Raw genomic sequence first — 26,369 nt, forward strand, 5'->3', positions numbered from 1 at the left:
TTAGGGAGTGAGTGAGTGCCAGGGAGCCCCTTTAGGGAGTGAGTGAGTGCCAGGGAGCCCCTTTAGGGAGTGAGTGACAGGTAGCCCCTTTAGGGAGTGAGTGAGTGACAGGGAGCCCCTTTAGGGAGTGAGTGAGTGCCAGGGAGCCCCTTTAGGGAGTGAGTGAGTGCCAGGGGAGCCCCTTTAGGGAGTGAGTGAGTGCCAGGGAGCCCCTTTAGGGAGTGAGTGAGTGAGTGCCAGGGGAGCCCCTTTAGGGAGTGAGTGCGTGCCAGGGAGCCCCTTTAGGAAGTGAGTGAGTGCCAGGGGAGCCCCTTTAGGGAGTGAGTGCGTGCCAGGGAGCCCCTTTAGGGAGTGAGTGCGTGCCAGGGAGCCCCTTTAGGAAGTGAGTGAGTGCCAGGGGAGCCCCTTTAGGGAGTGAGTGAGTGCCAGGGAGCCCCTTTAGTGACTGAGTGCGTGCCAGGGAGCCCCTTTAGGAAGTGAGTGCGTGCCAGGGAGCCCCTTTAGGAAGTGGGTGAGTGCCAGGGAGCCCCTTTAGGGAGTGAGTGAGTGCCAGGGAGCCCCTTTAGGGAGTGAGTGCGTGCCAGGGAGCCCCTTTAGTGAGTGAGTGAGTGACAGGGAGGCCCCCCCTCTAGCCGCCGCCGCTCCCCCCCTACCTCTCAGCAGACCTCAGGATCAGCGGCGACCCGACCAGATGTACGAGCGGGCGCTGGACGCACCCGCTCGATATGCGGAAGTGATGTCACTTCCGCATATCAGTGCGGGCGCTGGGTCCTAGCGCCCGCACGATTGGTCGCCGGCTCGCCGCCTGATCCTGAGGTCTGAGACTGTCAGTGACGCGGCGGCTGGAGGGAGCCGCTGAGTCTTGACAGAGGGGGCGGCCGGGCGGAGATCCGTGGCACCCCAGGAAAGATTGGGGGCACGTGCCCCCCTAAAACAGGGCTAGCGACGCCCCTGCATAGAACAGTTTTCACTGTGGGCATTACTCTGAAGGACTGTGCCCAGCACATCCAGCATACAGAAACAATCTTCACTGGCTCTAATACTGTGACTAGAATCTGTTAAAAATGATAGAAAGCAGAAATATAGCTTCAAATGTGTGTAAATAACCATCAGCTGCAGCTCTGTCTGTGTGTTCCTGTGTCTCTCTGTCTCGGTCTTTGCCTTGCAGTGTAAAGTAAACAGTTTACAGCTAGGTTACAGTTCAGCTCTGCCACCCCGATGCCGACACACAATTGTTACAGACAGCTGATAAACAAGGCATTTGTTTCACACAGGCTGTACTGAGAGACCTCTGAAAAGCTTTGTAATGTTGCTGGCTAAAAGCTCTATAGGTATGTGAGGTTTACAAAAATACAACAAAAATGTTTATTTGATAGTTGTTCTTTAAGCAAAATCTTAAATGTCACATGATTTAGAATTGCCCTCACCTTTCTATCCTTAGTCTCCTAACTAGTCCATATTCTGCCTACTGAGCATGTGCTTCAGCGCTGATAACCATTTGTGCAGATAGGTATGGCAAGCATTGCAGAGGGATAATTTATAGCCAGGAAGGGGTAAGGGAAGAAGGAGTAAAAATATTTTGGAAACTGTTTTCAGTGCATGACAGCTTGCTGCATACAGTGTTGCTGTTCTGCAATAGAACACTTACAATTGGCATATTATCATCGGAATTGGTTCCACAGAGCAATGGAAGATGGTGGCCTGTTTTTATGAAACACATTTTTTTAGCCTCCTAATTCTCCAAATCTCAATCAGATAGAGCCACTGTGGGATATTCTGGAAATAATTCTGTTCCATGAAGGTTTTGCATCTTTAGTGAAAGTACTTAAAGGATCTGCTGCTAACATGGCGATGCCAGATATCACACGGCACATTTAAAGATCTTGTGGAGGCCATGCCTTCATGAGTTAAGCTTTGTCCACACCTGCAATTATTGACACCTGCAGGGATTAAGATTCGATCCATCAGATGACATTTTGGGTCCGAGTACTGTACAGACACATGGCTAGCCTATGGAGGGCAGTGGACGGATGACACATGAGGCACAACAAAGCAAGAGAAGTAAGGAGGGAGAACAACAGTGTCTGACTTCACCTGGATAAAGTAATCTGTGCTAGATTGCAGTGTTGCCAACCTTTCACGTTATTTTTTACTGACAAATACCTAAAAATTTACTGACAAAAGTTTTTTTTTACTGACAAAACCCCCGCACTGAAAAAATGGGTGTGGCCACGCAACAGAATGAGGGCGTGGCCATGGGTGGGGCCAAATATACATGATTTTAATATTGCTGTGAAAGGTCTGCCAGGGAAGTTTGAGCTCTGCCATAGTGTTTTCCCCCTTTCTCCCAAAATACATGTAATCTTACAGCATTTCACCAAAAATCCACGTAATCTGGCAGAGGTTCTTCCAAAATACAGATAATATGGCAGTGGTTCCCCAAAAATAGATGTAATCTGGCAGCAGCGATTCCCCCAACATACACATAATCTGGCAGCAGTTCCCCAAAATACATTTAATCTGACAGCAGTGGTTCCCCAAAAATAGGTAGCCCCAGGTCTATAGGTGTCCCCAGAATAGGTGGCCAGGGGTATAGATGTCCCCAGAACAGGTAGCCAGGGGGAGAGATGTCCCCAGAACAGGTAGCCAGGGGTATATGTGCCCAGTATATGTAGGCAGGGGTACAGGGCCGGTTCTAGACTGGCACATATGAGGGGGCAGTCAAATGGGTAGGGGGCAACATGTTCGAGGAAATTTGAGGTGACTAAAGTGGGCATGGCAAGTAAATGCACATAATGAGAGACAGCGTTTCACCAGTAAATGCACATAAGAGACCGCCTTTCACCAGTAAATGCACGTAATGACAGACAGCTTTTCACCAGTAAATGCACATAAGAGACCGCCTTTCACCAGTAAATGCACGTAATGACAGACAGCTTTTCACCAGTGAATGCACGTAATGAGAGACAGCTTTTCACCAGTAAATGCACGTAATGAGAGACAGCTTTTCACCAGTAAATGCACATAATAAGAGACAGCTTTTCACCAGTAAATGCACATAATAAGAGACAGCTTTTCACCAGTAAATGCACATAATAAGAGACAGCATTTCACCAGTAAATGCACATAATAAGAGACAGCTTTTCACCAGTAAATGCACATAATAAGAGACAGCTTTTCACCAGTACATGCACATAAGAGACAGCTTTTCACCAGTAAATGCACATGAGACAGCTTTTCACCAGTAAATGCACATAATGGCAAACAGCCAGTGCACGGACGCTGCTGAATTCCTTACGGAATTGTCCCCAGAACAGGTAGCCAGGGGGAGAGATGTCCCCAGAACAGGTAGCCAGGGGTATATGTGTCCAGTATATGTAGGCAGGGGTACAGGGCCGGTTCTAGACTGGCACATATGAGGGGGCAGTCAAATGGGTAGGTGTGTGATAAAATGTGGAAAACTTCAAGGGGGCCGAATACTTTTGCAACCCACTGTATATACATACATATATATATATAGCTCAAGTTCAGAGTTGCACAGAGACAGCCTTGAAACCTTAGGGATTTAGAGATGATCTGCAAAGAGGAGTGGACCAACATTCCTCCTAAAATGTGTGCAAACTTGGTCATCAATTACAAGAAACGTTTGACCTCTGTGCTTGCAAACAAGGGTTTTTCCACTAAGTATTAAGTCTTTTATTGTTAGAGGGTTCAAAAACTTATTTCACTCAATGAAATGCAAATCAGTTGCTATCTTTTATTTAAGGTTATTTTTTCGATTTTCCTTTTGATGTGCTATCTGTCACTGTTAAAATAAACCTACCATTGAAATGATACTGTTCCGAGACTTTTCATTTCTTTGTCATTGGACAAACTTACAAAATCAGTGAGGGGTTAAATAATTATTTCCTCCACTGTATATACATACACACACTGAGTAGACAGAAAATTAGAGACACCCCTGGCATAACAACGCAGATTTGATTATATATGGAACGCTCAGCTTTGATTGACGTAGTTATTACGGAAGTTAAAGTCAAAATTGGAAATATGTAAGAGTTAAGTGACTTTTAACGAGGGATGATCGGTGCAAGAAGACCTGGTGCTAGCATCTCTGAAATGACAACTCTTTTAGGAATTTCTCACCCAACAGTATCTCAGGTGTTTAGAGAGTGGCTGTTGAGATAAAAAAAACTTCAAGCAATAAGGACTATTCTGGTCGAAAAAGGCAGGTGAATAAGAGAGGTGAAAGGCAAGTAGCACACATATTCCGCAGCAACTGAAGGACAACAACACACCAATTACAGCTGAATTCAATGGCGGTGCATCACAAAACATATCCCAACCCACAACAAGACGGACATTGCAAAGGATGGGCTTTAGCAGCAGGAGATCATCAAGAGTGTCTTTGGTTTCACAGAAAAATACAAAGAGATGCCAGTTGTAGGCCCTTGCCACCAGACTTGATCGGTCTAAAATTGGTTAGAGAAACATCAATTAGAGTTTATCCTGCTTCCACAACCAGTTCATTCCCCTGACCTCAATCCTATTGAACATTTAAGGGATGAAGTCGAAAGATCACTTCAAAGCTTGGAAACGCCACCATCAAATCTGACCCAACTTAGAGCTGCCATTATGCCATTCCTCAGAAAAAGGTAGCAGCATCTTGATGAGTCAATGCCAAGAAGAACCAGAGCTAAAGCTGGACCAACTTGTTATTAGAAGGTGTCTCTAATTTTTTAGCAAATCATTGTGTGTATATATATATAACATTTCTATAGCTTTTTTCTCTAATAAGACACAAAGCTCTTAGGCTCTCTTCAGTAATTGGTAGTGGGATGCAGTGTTAACACAACAAAATTATATTTCTGCAAATGCCAATCTGAACAGGGGGGTTTTCAGTCTGGATTTAAACATGTCCAGAGATGGAGCTGTCCTGATCTGCTGAGGTAAGTAGTTCCATAATGTAGGAGCAGCATGACAGAAGGCTCTTGGACTAAAAGTTTTCAGGTGGACTCTGGGTATGATAACATTATTGGAGCCTGTGGATCTGAGATTGCAGGGAGTGCTACGTAGCTGAAGCATTTCTTTCAAGTATCCAGGGCCCAGTTTATAAAGTGACTTAAATGTCAGTATGTCGATTTTGAATAGGATCCTCCATTCTATAGGTAGCCAGTGAAGGGAGTGCAGGACTGGTGTTATGTGGCAGTGACGGGGTTGGTTGGTTAACAGTCTGGCAGCAGTATTCTGTTTCAGCGGAAGCAGTAAAAAAGGGCGCCGGCAGCTAGTGGACGAAAAGGACGCCGCCATTCAATCCCATAATAAATATCGCTTAATGGGCGCCGAACAGGAAAAAAGGGCGCCGGATATTATTACCGTTTTATAACTGCGCCCGGCATCACCAGGGGGGTGGTTAGGGTTAGGCATCACCAGGGGGGTGGTTAGGGTTAGGCACCACCTGTGGGGTGGTTAGGGTTAGGCACCTCCAGTGGGGTGGTTAGGGTTAGGCATCACCAGGGGGGTGGTTAGGGTTAGGCACCATCAGGGGGTCTTAGGGTTAGGCATCACCAGGGGAGATTTAGTGTTAGGCAGCACCAGGGGAGTCTTAGGGTTAGGGACCACCAGGGGGTCTTAGGTTCAGGCGCCACAAGGGGGGGTTTAGGTTTTGGCACCACCAGGGGGGTCTTAGGGTTAGGCACCACCAGGGGGGTCTTAGGGTTAGGCACCACCAGGGGGGTGGTTAGGGTTAGCCACCACCAGGGGGTCTTAGGGTTAGGCACCACCAGGGGGGTCTAAGGGTTAGGGATAGGTAGAGGGAGGGTTCTGTGTGAGAGTAGCGTTAGGTTTACTTGTAGTAAAATATTAATAATATTTACAAATGTTTTACTACAGTTTTTTTTCATTGTTACAAACAATATTTTTAGATTTTATTACATGAGGAAACGATAAAGTTTATACACAATATTATGCAATTATAATGATTATACATATATTATCGTTTTTTAACAAACGTAATTATAAGTTTCACTTTCAAAACAGGGAAGATTATCGTATGCACAATTTGCAATTTTATAGACATTATTAAAGGTTTTCAATTTGTAAAACATTATTGTAAACGAAATACAACACAATATTTTTTATAAACGTTATTGCCACTTATTGTTTATACCCCGTGCCTTTTTTCCCTTTTTGCATGTACGCATATCAGCTGCAGGCGGCACAAGTCCTTTTTTGGAAGGCCGGTGTAGAGAGCATTGCAATAGTCCAGTCGGGATGTAATGAAGGCATGAACTAAGGTTGAGAGATCTTCTGGGGGGATGAGGTGCTTGATTTTTGCTTGATGAGAGAGAGAGATATGCTGTATACAGTATATAATTACTGATTGTATTTAAAGCATTACTAATTATAGTTAAAGCATGGCAAATGTTCATAGCCCTAAACTTACATACACATGAAAAGTATTCTTAGCACATAGAAATAATATTGAATACATTAAACACATTGCAGGTTGGGAATAGTTTGATGCATCTGTGACGTTCATAGCAGGCCGTGTTTTATCATCCAGCCACATGATAGCTGCTGTAAGTGAGGCATTAGTTCTGTGCACGGAGCAGGCAGGTCAGGTGCCATGGCCTGAGAGGATTAGCCATGACTGCTTCATGATGTAGGTCAATTACATGTGTCAAATAAGAATGCTATCATGGTAATGCCAAGTTAGTGCTCTGTGGATGAAGCCCAAATACAAATGAACGAGAGAGTTAATCATCTCAATAATTTAACTTAAAGCAATTCTTTCTCATTTCACAGTTCATGTGCCTCAAGGAAAGACTTCATTACTGGGCCAGTTAGCAGGTGTTTTCCAGTTAAGTTTATTTTCTGCATTTACAGTTCTGAGAAATAGCGTTATGTTCTCTTTGCAATGTTCTGGGTTTCTGCTCATACAAGGTAATCTTATTTCCATCTGAATTATTAACTGATGACATAGATCTCGTGTAACAAACATACACAACATTTTTGAGAAGATGCAGAGTACAGGTAGTCCCTGACTTACGAACGCCCGACTTACGAATGACCTGCCGATACAAACTCGATGCTATTTCCATGCGGGGGGAAGTTTAAAGAAGTGGCTATAAAATTCCCCCCCAAATGCCGACGCGTGTCCGCGCAGCTGCAGCAGTGCTGGACTCACCTCCGAACCGGGTCCAACACTGTTCATCCTCATCTCTCTTCCACCTGCTGGCTCTTGTGCACTACAGTGGTTGCCGGAGACTTTTATCTCCCTCCCTCCATCACCCAAAGTGCAGCCGCCTCTCACTAACCTCCCCGTGTGTAACTGAATGCAGAGAAACATCGCAGCAGAAGTGAAATCATTTCCTTTCCAGTGCCTGTTGCCATGCCCGCTCATCTTCCTCACTCGCACCGCGTCATGTGACTTCGGGAGGCGGTGGTACGTGCATCGTACTGCCGGCACCCGAAGTCACATGACGCAGTGCAAGTGAGGAAAATGAGCGGGCATGGCAACCGGCGCTGGAAGGAAAATGACTTCGCTTCTGATGCGATGTTTCTCTGCATTCAGTTAGACACAGGGAGGTTAGCGAGAGGCGGCTCCACTTTGGGTGATGGAGGGAGGGAGATAAAAGTCTCCGGCAACCACTTCACTTCTGCGGCGATTACGGAAGATCTAATTACCCGGACACTAGTGCACTGCAGGGAGGGAGAGAGAGAAAGGTGCCGTCTCATTTTGGGTATAAGTTGTTAAATTTAGGACTGCTCATGTATAAGTCCACCCCCCCCCCCCCCACACACTTTTATATTATGAGTTAGTCCTAAATTTCTCGACTTGTATCCGAGTATATACGGTATGTATTTTTCTACTGCAAAATGTGTTTCATTGACACTGAACGCTATTTCCATCCTTTGTCATAAACTCACAGCCAGCCAGTGTGTTGATCTGCAGCATGTCATGGGAGAACATTAAATGAAGCACAGTAAATTGTCGGGTGTTGTACGATCATTCCAAATCAGGCGGGTGTGGGCAGCGCATGCTCAGGCAAGTTTGCCTCAGGCAGCAAAAAGTCTAGAACCGGCCCTGGTTATAGAAAGTACCAGTATTGTTTGGATTATGACATTCCAATATTTTGCCCAGCATGGCCGCAAGTAGCTTATATCTCCAACAGAAAGCTCTGCTCCTTCCTGCCCTTTGACCTTTGCTACTTTCTCATGATGATAAGCGGCAACAACCGATCAACAAGACCAGAAGGTACAAAAAATGTGATGGAGGGACAACATCATACAGTGGCCAGGGGAGGGGAGCGAACAATGGGACCGGTGGAGGACCGTTGTCACTGAGGGTGAGTAGATCCACTGGGCGGGTCACTTGCAGGTTGGGGTCAGGGGCTGCCATACACACGCCTGATTATCAGCTGAGGCGGTCATTATTGCCTGCCTCAGCTGACTTAAGTCAGGCGTGTGTACAGACCTTTAGTACTCAGATGAGATCAGATCTGTGTGCTGTCTGAGCTGTATTTTTACCAGTTCTCATATACAAGCCTACTTCAGTTCTTGTATATTTTAGGATGTCTTGCTTGATTGGGCTGTTTGAGATCACACCGCAGCCAGAAAAACAAGCATGAAATTGCTGGCAGGAAATGATCTTGTCTCAGTCATTTAAATTAGATAATTGTCAATTTTCTCCACAGCTTGAGCAAAGGAAACAGCCAACATTGCGGGGAAATTCAACAGTGCCTTGATATAATGACGCAGTTATAGGAAATGCATAAGAGATTCTAACTTGCTACTCAGACCTTCATACTTCATTGTTTTTTTTGTTTTGTTTTTCCATTGTAATTTCATATACCAAGTAAGAAAGCAGAATGAGAAAACTGTAAACTTGTGAGATAAAGCTGTAAAGAAAGCAAACAGACATAAAATGGTTTCTTCATTCTTAATTGGATGAACTAGTTAGTACACTTGTGGTAGCAAAAAAGATGTTGAGAACTATATATTAGATTAACTTCTAAGCATATGTATTCTTTTGGCAGACAAAAGGTGGCCAATAACAATAGAATGTGTTGAATGATCATTCAACAATGATTATTCGTACGAACGATTGGAAATGATCATTTGGGACCACTAATGGATAAAAATCAGATTGATTACATTAATCTGATCAGATTGGTTAGGAGATTTTTGTAAGAACAGTTATTTAAAATGATCATTCAGCAAATTGTATCGCTAGTGGCCACCTTAACACCTTCCCCACTGCTGGTACATGTCTGCACACCCCTTACAGCTTCACTTGCGCATCAGGGGCATAGATATGCATACATGTTTATTTACCTCACTGTTCGCGATTGCCACACTGCTCTCATTTGTTTCCGTCACCATCTGTGTTCTGTGATCAGCGAATGGGAACAGCTGTTCCCAAAGCCGATCACACTGCCTGTGAAGATCGCATCAGTGAGACACCAGTATTTATTCACTAAGAGAAAGTAAAAAAGATGCACAAAACACTTCCTGTGTACTGTTCCCAATACACAGGAATTGAGTGCGGCGACATCTTGTGGCCAAAAAGTAAAAATATACCTACATACACGAATATATATATATATATATATATATATATATATATATATATATAAATGTTTTTTTAATAGTTTTTAACCTCTTTCACCACTACCCCATAATTACAAAAAAAATAGTGGCCAAAATAAAATTGTAAAAAAAAAGTCATAAATAGTTCCTTTAGAGACTTTTTAATATGTATGTCATGAGGGTATATAACTGTCATTTTTGTAAATAAAGGCTTGTAATTATTGATATAGTATAAAAAAAACTAACAAAAATACACCTTTATTTCTAAATAAAATATCGCCATATATTGTAATAGGGACACAATTTAAACATTGTGATAACCGGGACAAATGGGCAAATTAAATGTGTGGGGTTTTATCTATCACAGCACATTTTAATTTACAACTATAATAGCTGGAAAATGAGAAATCATGCTTTTTTTTTCTTATTATTGTTCCCTTTAAAACGCTTATACAGTAAAATAATTCTTACCAAAAAGTATCACTCAAAGAAAGCCTAATTTGTGGTGAAAAAAGCAATATATAGATCATTTTGGTGTGATAAGTAACAATAAAGTTATTGGCGAATAAATGGGAAAAGCATGATGTGAAAATTGCTCTGGTTTTTAAGTGGAAAAAACCTTTGGTTGGGAATCGGTTAGAGGTACACACCTTTCTGGTGATTGACAGCCAGTGTACTTAACTAGAACGTTAAGTAAATGTTTAAAGGTGCATACACACCTTTGACAGATGACAACGTGCTGTGTTGTTATGCATGGGGGAAGGGGCAGAGGGACGACGAGAGGTGTGTACATAACATCACCAAGTGGGCAAAGGAGCAAATTTTTCTCCTGCTGGACAGGAAAACTGGGCTAGATAAGGCACGGGTACATTGTTAACCCTTGCAGCCACAATATTAAAAAAATCACTCAAAACAAAAGACAATGGACTGATTGTTCTGATATCGACAAACAATCTATGACTATTCTCATGCATCTTGAACGACCGTCATGATGGATCACATCAGCAGGTAATAGTTCGTAGTCATCAATGTGTACAGAGCTATGTCACCTCCATTCAACCAAAAAGATGGCTGCCCCCATGAAATCACAAACATTTGTCTGTTCTTTTAAAACAGGGTGGGTAAGAGATTATATTACCTATCTATGTTGATTAACATAAGTAATGTGACTTAATGACAATATGTTTGTTTAGGCTGAAGTTCCACTTTAAGGGTCAATACATAACAGTGCTTATCTTGGGGGTGTAGTGGAGGCACTCACTGGTAATATAAGAACTACAAGACCCTCTGCTGGAATATAGCACTCAGATACCAAGGTGCAATAGGTCCACGGAGGACAGTATTGGTGGAGTTAAGTGTACGGATATATTGTGACCTCTCTGGGAAGCACGGACCACATAGTGCCGATTTGTTGTGGTTTATATAGTTTTGAATGTGAAAGAAGCGGACCACCATTCCACCCCTGGGAATTTGTTGTTCAAGCACAATGTTTATTGGGAAATTATTTCCTTTGTCCATATTGAGAAAATACAATGTATTTTCACAAATATATTCTCCAAAACAAAAATAGCCTTTTCAGTGCAAAAATGACTTTGGTGAATATTCGCAAACAACACTGGTTAGCATAAGGCACAAGCTCTATTTGGATGACAGAACACACAGACATTTGACGTCAATATGACATCACTATGACTTACAGTACATTTATATTCAGTGTGCTGTGAGTTATATCAGCTCGCTTTTAATTGTATCTGCTTGCCATCAGCATGCCATCCACTAGTCTTGCTGAGATATCAAACTGATGTCAGATCGATGCCAAAAGCTTGTGTACACAACCCATGCCTGGCTACAGCAGATATAAAAGGGAAGAGGAAAACATTTCATTATATTTCAATATTATGGCCAACAACTGGGGTGATGTTGTAAAAAGAGACCCCTAAAAAACAGGACTGTAATTACAAATCATGTCCCCCCTAGCAAAACTTTGATAAGGCCCCCTTAATGTTCACAACTGTTCTCTTGCCTCTCCTTGGTGACCCTCACAGCCTGGGACCCATCTATGGCTCATAAAACAAGTGTGGTCATCGGGATTTTCACACCCATAACATGTGCAGTCACAAAAACACCTGATGTTGAGTATCAGAGGGAGGATAGGTTAGTAGTTGGGTCCCTCCACACACCTCTGGGGCCCTCTGCAGCTGCAGGAACAGCTCCCCTGTAGTTACACCTATGCCTAAGAATGTTTTTGAAATAAAATAGGCTAGAGTCCAAAGCCAGGGGCTCTACTGTACATTCATTGTCCAGGAAGCAGTGCAGAGATATGTGAGTCTACATCATGGCAGACTTTGCCCTCAGTAAACTGATAATGGTCTCATCATTTGCATCTCCCTAGTACAGTCTATAGGTAGGTGTATAATGAATGTAGATCCTATGATAATTCTATTATTCTCTATGACACACAGCACATTACCTGTCTGCTCCTGCAGTATGTTAGTGGATCCAGCAGAGACATTCCTTCGTAGCACTCCTTTGCACATGACCTCCTCGCCTTGCTGAAGCTCACATTCACCAGCGGCGGTTCTTATTTCTCTCCCTCTTGCAGATACTATCCTGTGTCCAATCTGGCTGAGTTCTCCTCGCAGCTCTTTGTTTTCCTTCTCTAGCTTGTTGATCTCTGAACGCATTTCTCTGATGAGCTGCACGAGATGCGTGTCTCCCTCCATTAAAGAATGCCTCTATTCTATCCTTGCAGCCCAGGTTGGTGGTGTGCAGGGAGGGTGATGTAACCCAGCAGATACTGCCAGAGTCACCAAATTATCTGCTTGTAGCATTATTTCCTAAAGACCAGTTGTACAATAGCGGGCGGCCCTACACCGAGCTGTAGGTCATCTTTCAGCAGGATGTGAGCTTGGATTAAGCGTTTAGACAAGAGGCCTTTAATTATTCAGAGCTGCATGGTTTTTGCTTTCCGTGAGACCTTACTGTGTCTATAGCTGACAGAGGAGCTTCTTTTTATGCTTCCATGACTGATTGATTCTTAAATAGCTATACGGCTTTACAGACTTACCACCTTTACAATAAAAAAGCTGAAGCAGCCAACCTTTTTTTCCTTTAAAGATTGAGTTACAATAGCAATTGTTCTGTATGTGGCACAGAGCATGTAGTGATTCCACTAAGTGGTATGATTTATGTGCTTTGTCCATAATGTAATGCAGATGCACACTGTTATATGTACAGTAGTGTGCAAAAGATTTAGGCAGGTGTGAAAAAATGCTGTAAACAAGGGATGCTTTAACCATTTCAGCCGGCTGTTTTATTTCACCTTATGCATCAAAGCAATTTTCACCTCCCATTCATTCGCCAATAACTTTATTACTAATTATCACAAAGAATTGATCTATATCTTGTTTTTTTCCGGCCAACAATTAGGCTTTCTTGGGGTGGTACATTTTGCTAAGAATAATTTTTTTCTAAATGCATTTTAACAGGAGTATTAATCAAAAATTGAAAAAAATCATTATTTCTCAGTTTTCCTCCATTATAGCTTTAAAATAATACATGCTACCATAATTAAAACCCACTTATTTTATTTGCCCATTTGTCTCGGTTATTACACCATTTAAATTATGTCCTTATCACAATGTATGGCGCAATATTTTATTTGGAAATAAAGGTGCATTTTTTCAGTTTTGCGTCCATCGCTATTTACAAGCTTATAATTTTATAAATGATCATAATATACCCACTTCACATGCATATTAAAAAAAAAGTTCAGATCCTTAGGTAATTATTTGTTTTTCTTTTTTTAATTGTAATTTTTTTTTCATAAACATTTTTATTTGGGTAATTTTTGGTGTGGGAGGTAAACAGTTGATTTTAAATGTAATAATGTGTGTTTATTTTATTAAAAAAAATGCATGTAGATGTAGTTTTAACTTAGATCAATGAATGGAACTATGGTCCCAATCATTGATCCCTGGGCTAACAGGGGGCAGCATAGGAGTGTGCGGGCGCACACGCGTTTGCGCACAGGAGTGCGCAGCAGCCGCCTAGACGTGACAATCACGTCCAGGCAGCTTAAGTGGTTAAAAAATGGAAGTGTTTATCATTTATTTTTATCAAACAACAAAATGCAGTGAACGTACAAAAGAGAAATTTAAATCTAATCAATATTTGGTTTGAGCACCCTTTGCCTTCAAAATAGCATAAATTCTTCTAGGTACACTTGCACACAGTTTTTGAAAGAACTCGACTAGTAGGTTGTTCCATACATCTTGGAGAACTAGCCACATATATTTTTTGGCTGTAAGCTTACTCACATCCTTCTGTCTCTTCATGTAATCCCAGAAACAATCGATGATGTTGAGATCAGGACTCTGTGGGGCCATGCCATCACTTCCAGGACTTCTTCTTACTTATGCTGAAGATAGTTTTTTGGCTGTATGTTTGGGGTTGTTGTCCTGCTACAGAATAAATTTGGGGCCAAATTGGTTCATGGTATAGCATGATGGATATGTATTCTCAGCAATGAGAACAAAATTAATCCTGACCAAATTTCCATCTCCATTTGAAGAACTGCAGCCCCAAACATTAAAGGAACCTTCACTATGCTTCACTGTTGCCTGCAGACACTCTTTATTGTACCGCCCTCCAGCTCTTCGATGCACAAACTGCCTTCTGCTACAGCCAAATATTTCAAATTTTGACTCATCAATCCAGAGCACCTGCTGCCATTTTTCTGTACCCCAGTTCCTATGTTTTTGTGCATATTGAGTCACTTGGCCTTGTTTCTATGCAGGAGGTATGGCTTTTTGGCTGCAACTATTTCATGAAGACCACATCTGGCCAAACCTCTCTGGACAGTAGATGGATACACCTGGGTTCCACTTGTTTCTGACATTCCGGAGCTGATGACACTGCTGGACATCTTCTGATTTCAAAGGGTAAAAAGCTTGATGTGTCTTTCAGCTTTCATTGACTGACCACTGCATCTAAGACCCTCAACACTGCCCATTTCTTTGTGCTTCTTTAAAAGAGCTACCTATGAGAGTTGATGTTTGTTTAAAGGCAAACTATTGATTTGATTTAAATTTTACTTTTTTTTGCTCACTTTGCATTATGCAAACTAACAATAAACAATCATTATTATAGTTCTGAAAGCATTCTTTGTTTACAGAATTTTTTCACACCTGCCTAAAATGTTTGCACAGTACTGTATATTACTACTACAAATAATAATAATAATAATAATACATTTGGTAATTATGTAATATCTAAAATAGACTTATTTTCTTGTATATTTTTGTTATGACTTCCACATAGTTTGAAAGAAGCATCCATGCTGCACACCCACTGCATGAAATTTGCCAAATGCATAGAAAAATACTTTAATACAAACTTTTGGCTGTGATTGCTTGTCGTGCATCTGATAAGTTGGCAGGCAGCAGGTCCTCCTGATCATGGATCAAAAAGTGATCATCAGGCATATTGGAAAATATCAGTCAAGCAGGTGATGGGAGACTGCAATCAATTATGCTTTTATCTACACCCCACAATACAGTCAGGGCTGGATTTAGGCCTAGGCCACCTAGGCCATGGCCTAGGTCACCACAAGAGCAGGGGCACTGAAGCAGCAGGCTAAACTGGTGCAGCATTTGCAAGCTTGCAAACGTTGCAATGCAGGGAGATCAGGCTAGTGCCTTACTGGTGTACTCTGCTGCTAGCAACCTGTGCTGCAGCCACCTTGCTCTTTGTGCACGCTTGCACGTTGCACGTTTGTGGCCGGTGGCTATGCACTTGGGCAGCATTGGAGTCAGAAAGGAGGAGGAGGAAGCTTCTGCACTGGAGACGAGCAGAGAAATGAGCGACACTGATGGCTGCTGCGGTGTGAAGGTGAGCGCTGGCTGCCTATACTGAAAGGTGCGGGGGTGGGAAAAGGAGGGATTAAGGGAGTCATCTGGCTACCTATACTGGAGGGAAAGGGGGAGGGGTCATCTGGCTACATATACTAGATGGAAGGGGGAGGGGTCATCTGGCTACCTATACTGGGGGGGGGTATCAGGCTACCTATACTAGAGGGAAGGGGGGGAGGGGTCATCTCGCTACCTACACTGAAGGGGGTGCTGGAGACAGTGGCCTAGGGCGGTAAAGAGTACAAATCCGGACCTGAATACAGTAATTAGATAGCTAGATATAAGAATTCAGCAGCTGGGTTCACCAGATACCAGAATTAAGTGTCCATCAGAATCCAGAATTAAAGTGGACCCGAGATGAAAAACGAACTAACAAGTGACTTGTCTAAATATCTTATCTAAAGTTTAGATAGTTTACACAGCAAATCTAGCTGCAGACAGCTTCAAAAGTTTATGATTATTTATTCTTGTGATAAAATGAGGGCAGCCATGTTCTGTTTGTCAGATTGTCACAGGCTGAGGGCTGGAGATGCTATCAGCTTGCCTGTGTGTAAATTCAGACCCCTCTCATCCTCCCCTCTGCCTCTGAAATCTCTGTTTAGTAACCTCCTCCTCCTCCTGCCCAGACTGAGCTCCCATACACCTTTGCTACAGTGCCAAGGCACTCTAAAAAGCTGTGGGCGAGGCTTGTTTAGTTTATAGGGAATTAGAGTATTAAAACAAAACAAAAAAGTATTTGGCTTGAGAAATGCCGTATAAACTATATGAAAGGAACACAATTATGCAATGAGTAAACGGTAATCTCGGATCCACTTTAAGAATCCATGTGCCCCTGAGTTAAAATAGTTAGGTAGCCACAGGCACCACAGATGCCAGAATTCAGCAACCATGTCCCCCTAATAGTGTATTATACCAAACACAAAGAGTAAATATCCAGGTGCCCCTAATAAAAAAACTAACTGGCCACTTGTCCACCAGATACAAGTATTCAGTAACCACATGCCTACAGAAGAATTGGGTAGAAATGAGGTACCAATGGGTCCCCAGATAACAGAATTAAGTAGCCAATACCATATCTGCCCTCCAAATATCAGTATTAAGTAGCGATGTGTGCCCCCCAGCAGTGACGTATCTAGGTAAGACCGCGCCCATGGCAAACACTAAAATTGCGCCTCCCCACGCACACACACAGACACATACACACACACACACACACACACACACACACACACACACACACACACACACACACACACACAGACACACACACACACACACACACACACACACACACACACACACACACACACACACACACACACACACACACACACACACACACACACACACACCTACAATCAACAGCATCCTGTCTAACCTTTTTGGACAGGCTAACCCCATCATGCAAAAAGAACACATGCGCACACACAAATACCAGAATGTCACTGTAGCCCTGCTACAAATAGTGCAGCTTCTTTAATTTAAAAAAAAAAAAAAAAACAACATGTATTTTTATTTCTGGCCAGCATCAGCTATGAGAATTAGTGCTGGCACAGGCTGTATTTACACAGAGCAAGCAGCCAGCACTCAAGATGACTGTTCTGCTCTCAGTCAGGGGGCGGGTGTCAGTTACACAGGTTGGGAACGCCCCTCCAGCTGAAGAGGCAAGCCCTCTCTGATTTTTACCTCAGAAGGTGACACAGGCAGCGTGAGGAGAGATGACAGAGACCAGAGGGGGAGAAACTGAGCTGACAGAGAGAGAAATGGCATTCAGTAGCAGAGGAATTTAGCTCACTGATGACACACAGAAAGGGGACCATGAGAGACAGCTCCCTGAGTCAAAACAGGGAGACACCTCATCCACAGAGGAGTGAGAGATAGCTCAGCAAGGCCAAGGAGACCGCTTCAGGAAAAATTGACAGATAAGTGAAATTTCACCACACAGAAACACAGAAAGAAAATGACAGGAGTTTTCCTAATAGTAATGACACAAAAATCAGACTGTCAAATCAAATCAGCTAAATATTCTTCGTCTGATTCTCTACAGTTAGATAATATATATACAGTGTGTGTGAGGAGAAGAAATGTTGTCATAGCAACACCAGAGTACTGTATAATGTGAATCAATGACTGTGCTTCCCTACCTGTCACCACAGAGCTGATCAGTGAGAGAATCTGTGTGTGCACTCACTGGTACTGATTATTAATCTGTCTCTCCACAGTAAAGCCAGTCAGCCTGTGTTTGAATGCATTTGCTCTGTACATTGACTGTGCATATGCCTCAAGAATAATCCCCAGTGTGGCTCTGCCTGATATGAGTGGAAAAGACACTTACCTGACAATATTTTTGGAGTGTTAATCTCTCTGTGTGGAGAAAAGAGAATAACACATTAGTAAAGAAATTTATCAATTCATGGGAGAAAAATAGGAACTTACCCGTGAACAGATCTGTTGCTGTGTTCTGTGTGTTCTGCAAGTGAAGTGATTGCATTTAGAGCTTAAACCAACCTGCAGTGAGAAGTAATAAAAGGAGAGAATTGATACTTACATATGTGACATACAGGAAAAAGAAAAACTTTGATAACAATAAAGGGAAGAAACTTACTTCAGAATTATTGAACTGGCATCTTGGAGTGTGCTGCATGTAAAGTAAAGTAAGGTTATTATAAGCTATCATCTGCTTCAGGAAAAGATCTTTCATCAGCAACTTATCATCAGTTCTTTTAAAGGGGTACCCCTACTCCATGATCATATACAGGTTTAAGTGTGAATATGAATTCATAGCCACTGTATGGTTAGATAAGACTTTTGCAAGGAACTGAAGACTGTTATGGTCATTACCATACAGTAAGGACTACTTCGAGTCAGTCACTACTTATCTACCCAACCAGAAGCATTAGTCCATTTCCTATTTGGTTTCTCTCAGGTGTATTTGTTCACATACATGTATGCATACATATTTTTAGATAGGAAAGAGAAAACTGTATCGCTATAGACGTATTGAGAGTGAGATGAAGAAAAAGGTCTGATGAAGATTTGTGAAATGTGTATTTGCTGTGTTTTGTTCTTTGTTTTTCCTACAGGTGCAGGAACTTCAAGCAAGGTCCAAGTGCAGTAGCCTCTAATGATATTTCTGGAAGTAACCTTTTTCTTTTCAGGTGCTAGATCTTCAAGCAAGAAGTGTTAACTCTGAATTTGTTGCTTATTTTACCTCATTAATTTAGTGTATTTCAAGGGTGGTCTTGATATTGAGGATTTCAATTGGGGGTTTGTATTCTTGTTCTGCATGTTAGTGGACATAATTTCTTTGTTTGCCAAATAAAATCAATTGTTATTTTTCACCAATTTATCCTCCTGGTCAGTCGCTGTCCTTCCGCTTTAAGAGTAATAAGGGAACTCTCTCCTTGTGATAGTAATCGATTGGTCGGTTACATTTTGGTGCAGTCGGCAGGATGGACTCTGACATCAATAGACCAGGAGAGAACCTGGGGTCAGACGTACCAGCTATGGGTGAGGGATCCGCTGAGAGAGCTCTATCAAGGGAGAATGTGGATTTTACCATGTCTATGACTATGATTCCTATTGGTATTTTAGCTACCTACTTACCTAAATTTACTGGCAATAATATGCCTCTGAGAGATTGGGCAGAGCGTATTCAAAGTGCTATCAAAGCATATAAAGTTCCAGTTGATATGCATCGGGAAGTAGCCATTTTAGCTTCTGAGGGTGATGCACGGAAAACAATAATTAATGCCAGTCGGGATCTTCCTGTGAGTTTAGAAGACATTTTGGAGATACTTGAAGAAATATATGGGGACCCCTCTGACCTACACGTAGTGCGGAAGAGGTTCATGGATCGAACCCAGCGGGAGCAGGAGAGCATACCTCAGTTTGCTAATGCCCTACAAGAACTGATGAGAGCTATACAAAAAAAGGAAGATGCGGAGGATCCTTACCAGAACAACGGGATGTCTTCCTGGCTGAAAGACCAGTTTGTGCTGGGATTACGGAGCCATGTAGTAAGAAGGGCAGTAAAGAATAAGTTAGAACTAGACCCTGCAATTTCCTTTCAATCAATCCAACGACTAGCTATTAAATATCAACAAGAGGAGGAAATTACTCAATTGGCTATGCGACAACTAAATTCTGATGCAAAGGAAAAGGAAAGTGAGAATAGACATACCGCCCATACCTCTGCCAGTAAAAAGGGGGAAGAGGCCATCGAGTTAGGTCACATTTTGAAGCAGATGCAAGAAGATATTGCTAAGTTAAGATTACACCAAGAAGTCAGACGAGAAGAATACCATGGGCCCAGGGAATCTACTCAGAATAGAAATGACCAACCATTCACCTGCTGGAACTGCCGAAGAGAGGGACATTTTGCACGTAATTGTCCTAGACCTCAACGATATGCTCGCAATGGAAGCAATCAGAATTTAAACTAGAGCCTCCTAGGGTTGAAGGTCGGACGTTGGGAATGGCTACTCAGACCTATGTGCAGCAGGAGACAAGGCCAGTAGTAGGAAATTGTCCTTTGATTAAAATTAAGTTAGAAGGGAAAGAGGTTAATGGCTTGTTAGACACAGGATCCCAAGTGACTACCATTTCAGAGGCGTATTTTGCAAGGAATTTTCCTGGAAAAATTCAGGATTTGGAGATGTCTTGGATTGAGCTGGCAGCAGCCAATAATTTGCCCATCCCAGTCAAAGGAATTATTTGGATGGATGTGGAAATTGGTGAGGAACAGTTGGGAAAAAGGGGTATAATGGTGGTAAAGGGACAGCCATCCTCAGAAACCCCAATAATTGTTGGAATGAATATTCTGCAGGATCTGGATGGACGATTATTTTCGCAATATGGACATCGGTATTGGCAAAAGGTTTCCCGGCAACAAGAAGAGAGACGAGTGTTTCAAAATTTGATAAAAACATGTAGTGCTATTCGAAATGCCAAGCGTTGTAAGGGGAGGATTGGAGTGATAAGAGCACCCTGTGAGAAGGGTTTGTCTGTTCCCCCTAGGTCGGAGGTAGTCATGCAGGTGGCTGTGGGTTCCAACTGTCAAATTGCAGGTCTGACGGTGATGGTAGAACCAGTGAATCCGAGATTAGATATTACTGTAGCAAAGACAGTAGCCACGGTGAAAAATGGGCAAGTTCCTATCCGAATGTCAAATTGGGGAAAAGACACTGTACATATACCTTCGGGTGCTTGGTTGGCCGATGTGTTTCCGGTGGAAAGTGTAGGTGGTAAGGAAGTGCAAGTGGAAGAGAAAGGAAAAAATCTTTGCTCATGTCGGATAATGTCAACGGACTCTGATACTAAAGCGCAAGAATGGAATGGAGAGAAAATTTCCCAAACAGTAGTATTGGATGTTGAACAACTGAATGATAATGAGAAGTCTGCATTGAATCAGTTGTTTGAGAGAAATAAAGAAGTTTTTTCTATTGATGAAAGTGATCTTGGATGCTCTGATAAGATTCGTCATGAGATTAGAACAGATACAGCTGGCCCCATCAGAGAAAGATATAGATATATCCCTCCTAATTTGTTCCAAGAAGTTAAGCAGATGTTAGAACAGATGTTGGCGGCTAATGTAATAGAACCTAGCAGTAGTCCCTGGGCAGCTCCCATTGTGTTAGTGAAGAAAAAGGATGGTAGTCTGAGGTTTTGTGTAGATTACAGAAAGTTAAATTCAGTGACTATTAAGGATGCCTATCCCCTTCCGAGGATAGAGGACTCATTACTGGCTTTGGGGAAAGCTAAAGTGTTCTCTACTCTAGATCTTTGTAGTGGTTACTGGCAAATTTTAGTTGACAAAAAAGATCAGGAAAAGACCGCTTTTACTACACCCATGGGACTATATCAATTCAAGAGAATGCCGTTTGGATTGACGAACGCCCCAGCTACATTCCAAAGACTGATGGAGAGCTGTTTGGGCGAGTTTAATTTTGAACATGTGCTGATCTATTTGGATGACATCATCGTATATTCCACTGATTTTCATCAACATATTCAGCACCTGGATGTGGTATTCCAGAAGCTCAGGTCATATGGACTGAAGTTGAAGCCTAGTAAGTGTCATCTATTCAAGCCGGAGGTTAATTTCTTGGGGCATGTTATTTCCAAAGAAGGTGTCAAGCCAAACCCAGAAAAAGTGAAATTGATTAAGGAATGGCCAGTTCCTACTACTATCCGAGAGGTACGAGCATTTTTAGGGATAGCAAGTTACTATCGAAGATTTATACCGCATTTTGCACAGAAGGCTCGTCCTTTGCATTTTATTCTAAAAGGGGCTCAACTGAGAAAAAAAAATGATACTGTCTGCTGGAACACTGAACAGCAAAAAGCTTTTGATGAATTAAAAGCCGAAATCGAATCTTCTCTGATACTGGCCTTCGCGGATTTCCACCTTCCTTTTCGTTTGTATACTGATGCTAGTAATCAGGGCTTAGGTGCAGTACTGACTCAGGAAAAAGGAGGAAAAGAACGAGTAATAGCTTTTGCGAGTCGTAGTCTCAGAGAGACTGAGAAAAATCCAGCAAATTACAGTTCTTTCCGGCTAGAATTGTTGGCAGTGGTATGGGCCGTCACGGAGAAATTCAGTGAGTACTTGAATGGAGTAAAATTTACCATTTACACCGACAATAACCCCGTAGCATACCTTCAAACAACTAAATTAGGAGCGATGGAACAACGGTGGGTAGCCAGATTAGCCAAGTTCCAATTTACTATTAAGTACAGACCAGGAAGAATCAACGGCTGTGCAGATGCATTATCGAGATTCCCATATGAACCTGCTGGAAGGGAGAGAGATGAAGATCTGGAAGAAGTTGAAGTACCCCTGTTTGGGATTAAGGAAAAAGCTAGTCACATGTCGAAAGAAAATGAGGATGAGTTGATGGTAAACATGATGGAAGTTATTGAGTCCTCCTCAGCAGAGTGGCAAAAATTGCAGGAAGAAGATCATATTCTCAAACCATTGAAAGAAAAGGTCAGAGCACAAGTATGGCCAAAGAGAATACAAAGAGTTAATTGGACGGTGGAGGGCCAAAAACTGCTTAGGCAGTGGGATCGCTTAAGAGTGGAGAACAATTTGCTGGTCAGAAAGGTGCGGTTGAAAAATTGGCAGAATGTGCGAAGTCAGATAGTGTTGACTCGGGATGTAGCAAGCAAAGTTATCACTACTCTGCATGAAAAATTAGGGCACCCAGGGCCTGAGAAAATAGCCTGGTGTTTCCGAAAGAGATTTTACTGTCTACAGATGGAAGGGGTAATTAAGAAAGTATGCAGAGAATGTCTGACATGCAACACCAATCAAGGCACTGAGCCAAAACTCCCTTTGGTAAAATGGAGGACCAGCGCACCGTTGGAAGTGGTGGCAGTTGATTTTTTGTCTCTGGATACTGCTCAAGACGGACGAAGTAGCGTGTTGGTCATGATTGACCATTTCACAAAATTTGCTGTAGCCGTACCAACTAGAGACCAAACAGCAGTAACAGCTGCCAAGCACCTCTGGAATGACTTTATACAAACTTATGGCTGTCCTCAGCGGATCCATTCAGACCAGGGTCCGTGTTTTGAAAGTCGTTTGATGCAGGAGTTATGTCAGCTCTATAACATAAAAAAATCGCATACTACACCGTATCATCCTCAAGGGAATGGAGTCTGTGAACGTTTCAACCGCACCCTGATACAGAAGATACGGTCCCTGGAACAAGAAAAGAAACAACGTTGGCCGGTATACATTAAAGAGTTAGTCTGGGCCTATAATCACACTGTGCATGACGCTACTGGTTATGCTCCTTTCCATTTGTTCTTTGGAAGGGAAGATGGAGGACCTCTGGATGTTTTGTGTGGAAGGTTAGAGGGGGATCAAACTTCAAGGACTATGCAAGAATGGGTTGAGAACCACAAAAATAGAGTACAAGAGATGTATGACTTGGTACGGCGTAGTAATGAAAAAGAATCTGAACTTTTTGAAAGGAGGTGGAATTTTCAGGTCGGAGACATTGTCTTACTCCGAAACAAAGGAACACATGAGAAAGGAAAGTTGACATCAAGATGGGGTGCTGATTTGTGGAAAATAGTAAATCAGCCTTCAACAGACATTCCAGTGTATGATGTTCAGAAGATGGATGGCACGGGCCCCATTAAAAGAGTGAATGGGGCTCTGTTAAAATTGATGTCAGAACCTAAGCCTTTTGGAAAATCTAAGAATTGTGAAATGGAACTGGAAGAAATGGTCCCTTGTTGGGTCCCAGTGGAGCTCTCCAGTGGTCTTACACCCCAGGCTCAGAGAAATAGAGACCAAAATTTGGCTCATCCTGTTGATGAGTGGCAAGATGTTTCGGGTCTCAGGGAGGAGAGTTCTGGAAGCTCAGTAGAGAGTGAGAGGGGGAGTGATGCTGACCAGCAGGTTGAGGGTTCTCCTGAGTTAGAACCTGAGGGTTCCTTAAGGAGATCGTCCAGAGAGAATATTGGACTTCCTCCTAAACGCTATCTGCAAGAAGAATTTATATGGCAACAGAGGAGATAAAGTCTTCCTTACTGTATTTGAGCGATGTATTGTGTTATGCGAAGTGATTTCTTAGAGAATTGTAAGGGACTACAATTTAAAAAAAAAGGGGAAAAATGTAGCCCTGCTACAAATAGTGCAGCTTCTTTAATTTAAAAAAAAAAAAAAAAAAACATGTATTTTTATTTCTGGCCAGCATCAGCTATGAGAATTAGTGCTGGCACAGGCTGTATTTACACAGAGCAAGCAGCCAGCACTCAAGATGGCTGTTCTGCTCTCAGTCAGGGGGCGGGTGTCAGTTACACAGGTTGGGAACGCCCCTCCAGCTGAAGAGGCAAGCCCTCTCTGATTTTTACCTCAGAAGGTGACACAGGCAGCGTGAGGAGAGATGACAGAGACCAGAGGGGGAGAAACTGAGCTGACAGAGAGAGAAATGGCATTCAGTAGCAGAGGAATTTAGCTCACTGATGACACACAGAAAGGGGACCATGAGAGACAGCTCCCTGAGTCAAAACAGGGAGACACCTCATCCACAGAGGAGTGAGAGATAGCTCAGCAAGGCCAAGGAGACCGCTTCAGGAAAAATTGACAGATAAGTGAAATTTCACCACACAGAAACACAGAAAGAAAATGACAGGAGTTTTCCTAATAGTAATGACACAAAAATCAGACTGTCAAATCAAATCAGCTAAATATTCTTCGTCTGATTCTCTACAGTTAGATAATATATATACAGTGTGTGTGAGGAGAAGAAATGTTGTCATAGCAACACCAGAGTACTGTATAATGTGAATCAATGACTGTGCTTCCCTACCTGTCACCACAGAGCTGATCAGTGAGAGAATCTGTGTGTGCACTCACTGGTACTGATTATTCATCTGTCTCTCCACAGTAAAGCCAGTCAGCCTGTGTTTGAATGCATTTGCTCTGTACATTGACTGTGCATATGCCTCAAGAATAATCCCCAGTGTGGCTCTGCCTGATATGAGTGGAAAAGACACTTACCTGACAATATTTTTGGAGTGTTAATCTATCTGTGTGGAGAAAAGAGAATAACACATTAGTAAAGAAATTTATCAATTCATGGGAGAAAAATAGGAACTTACCCGTGAACAGATCTGTTGCTGTGTTCTGTGTGTTCTGCAAGTGAAGTGATTGCATTTAGAGCTTAAACCAACCTGCAGTGAGAAGTAATAAAAGGAGAGAATTGATACTTACATATGTGACATACAGGAAAAAGAAAAACTTTGATAACAATAAAGGGAAGAAACTTACTTCAGAATTATTGAACTGGCATCTTGGAGTGTGCTGCATGTAAAGTAAAGTAAGATTATTATAAGCTATCATCTGCTTCAGGAAAAGATCTTTCATCAGCAACTTATCATCAGTTCTTTTAAAGGGGTACCCCTACTCCATGATCATATACAGGTTTAAGTGTGAATATGAATTCATAGCCACTGTATGGTTAGATAAGACTTTTGCAAGGAACTGAAGACTGTTATGGTCATTACCATACAGTAAGGACTACTTCGAGTCAGTCACTACTTATCTACCCAACCAGAAGCATTAGTCCATTTCCTATTTGGTTTCTCTCAGGTGTATTTGTTCACATACATGTATGCATACATATTTTTAGATAGGAAAGAGAAAACTGTATCGCTATAGACGTATTGAGAGTGAGATGAAGAAAAAGGTCTGATGAAGATTTGTGAAATGTGTATTTGCTGTGTTTTGTTCTTTGTTTTTCCTACAGGTGCAGGAACTTCAAGCAAGGTCCAAGTGCAGTAGCCTCTAATGATATTTCTGGAAGTAACCTTTTTCTTTTCAGGTGCTAGATCTTCAAGCAAGAAGTGTTAACTCTGAATTTGTTGCTTATTTTACCTCATTAATTTAGTGTATTTCAAGGGTGGTCTTGATATTGAGGATTTCAATTGGGGGTTTGTATTCTTGTTCTGCATGTTAGTGGACATTATTTCTTTGTTTGCCAAATAAAATCAATTGTTATTTTTCACCAATTTATCCTCCTGGTCAGTCGCTGTCCTTCCGCTTTAAGAGTAATAAGGGAACTCTCTCCTTGTGATAGTAATCGATTGGTCGGTTACATCACTATGAAATAAATTAGCCTATCCTTGATCCTCTGCCTCGAGTACTTTAAGGCAGGGAACATACTTGACTGTTTTCATACGCGTTCTCTGCACAGAAGAACTCATGTTAATCAAAGGACTAGTTCCCACTTTATGTGTTTTTCTTGCACAGGAAAAAAACTGACATTCTGCATGATAATTCTGCTCATTTTGTCAGTTTTCTGTATCAATTACATCAGCTGTTGTGAAAAAAATGCACATGTT

General features: G+C 42.2%; 1 protein-coding gene across 1 annotated transcript in view; it reads right to left on the bottom strand.

Annotated features, from left to right (window-relative positions):
• Positions 1–12,478, bottom strand: part of CCDC195 (coiled-coil domain containing 195) — a 37,001-nt gene extending 24,523 nt beyond the window's left edge. Inside the window, exon 1 of the mRNA XM_068279252.1 lies at positions 12,065–12,478. Within this exon, the coding sequence (XP_068135353.1) occupies positions 12,065–12,317 (253 nt within the window). The 5' untranslated portion in view covers positions 12,318–12,478. The remainder of the gene's footprint in view (positions 1–12,064) is intronic.
• Between the last annotated feature and the right edge of the window lie 13,891 nt (positions 12,479–26,369).

Source organism: Hyperolius riggenbachi, chromosome 4 (genome assembly GCF_040937935.1).
Source record: "Hyperolius riggenbachi isolate aHypRig1 chromosome 4, aHypRig1.pri, whole genome shotgun sequence".
NCBI lineage: Eukaryota > Metazoa > Chordata > Amphibia > Anura > Hyperoliidae > Hyperolius > Hyperolius riggenbachi.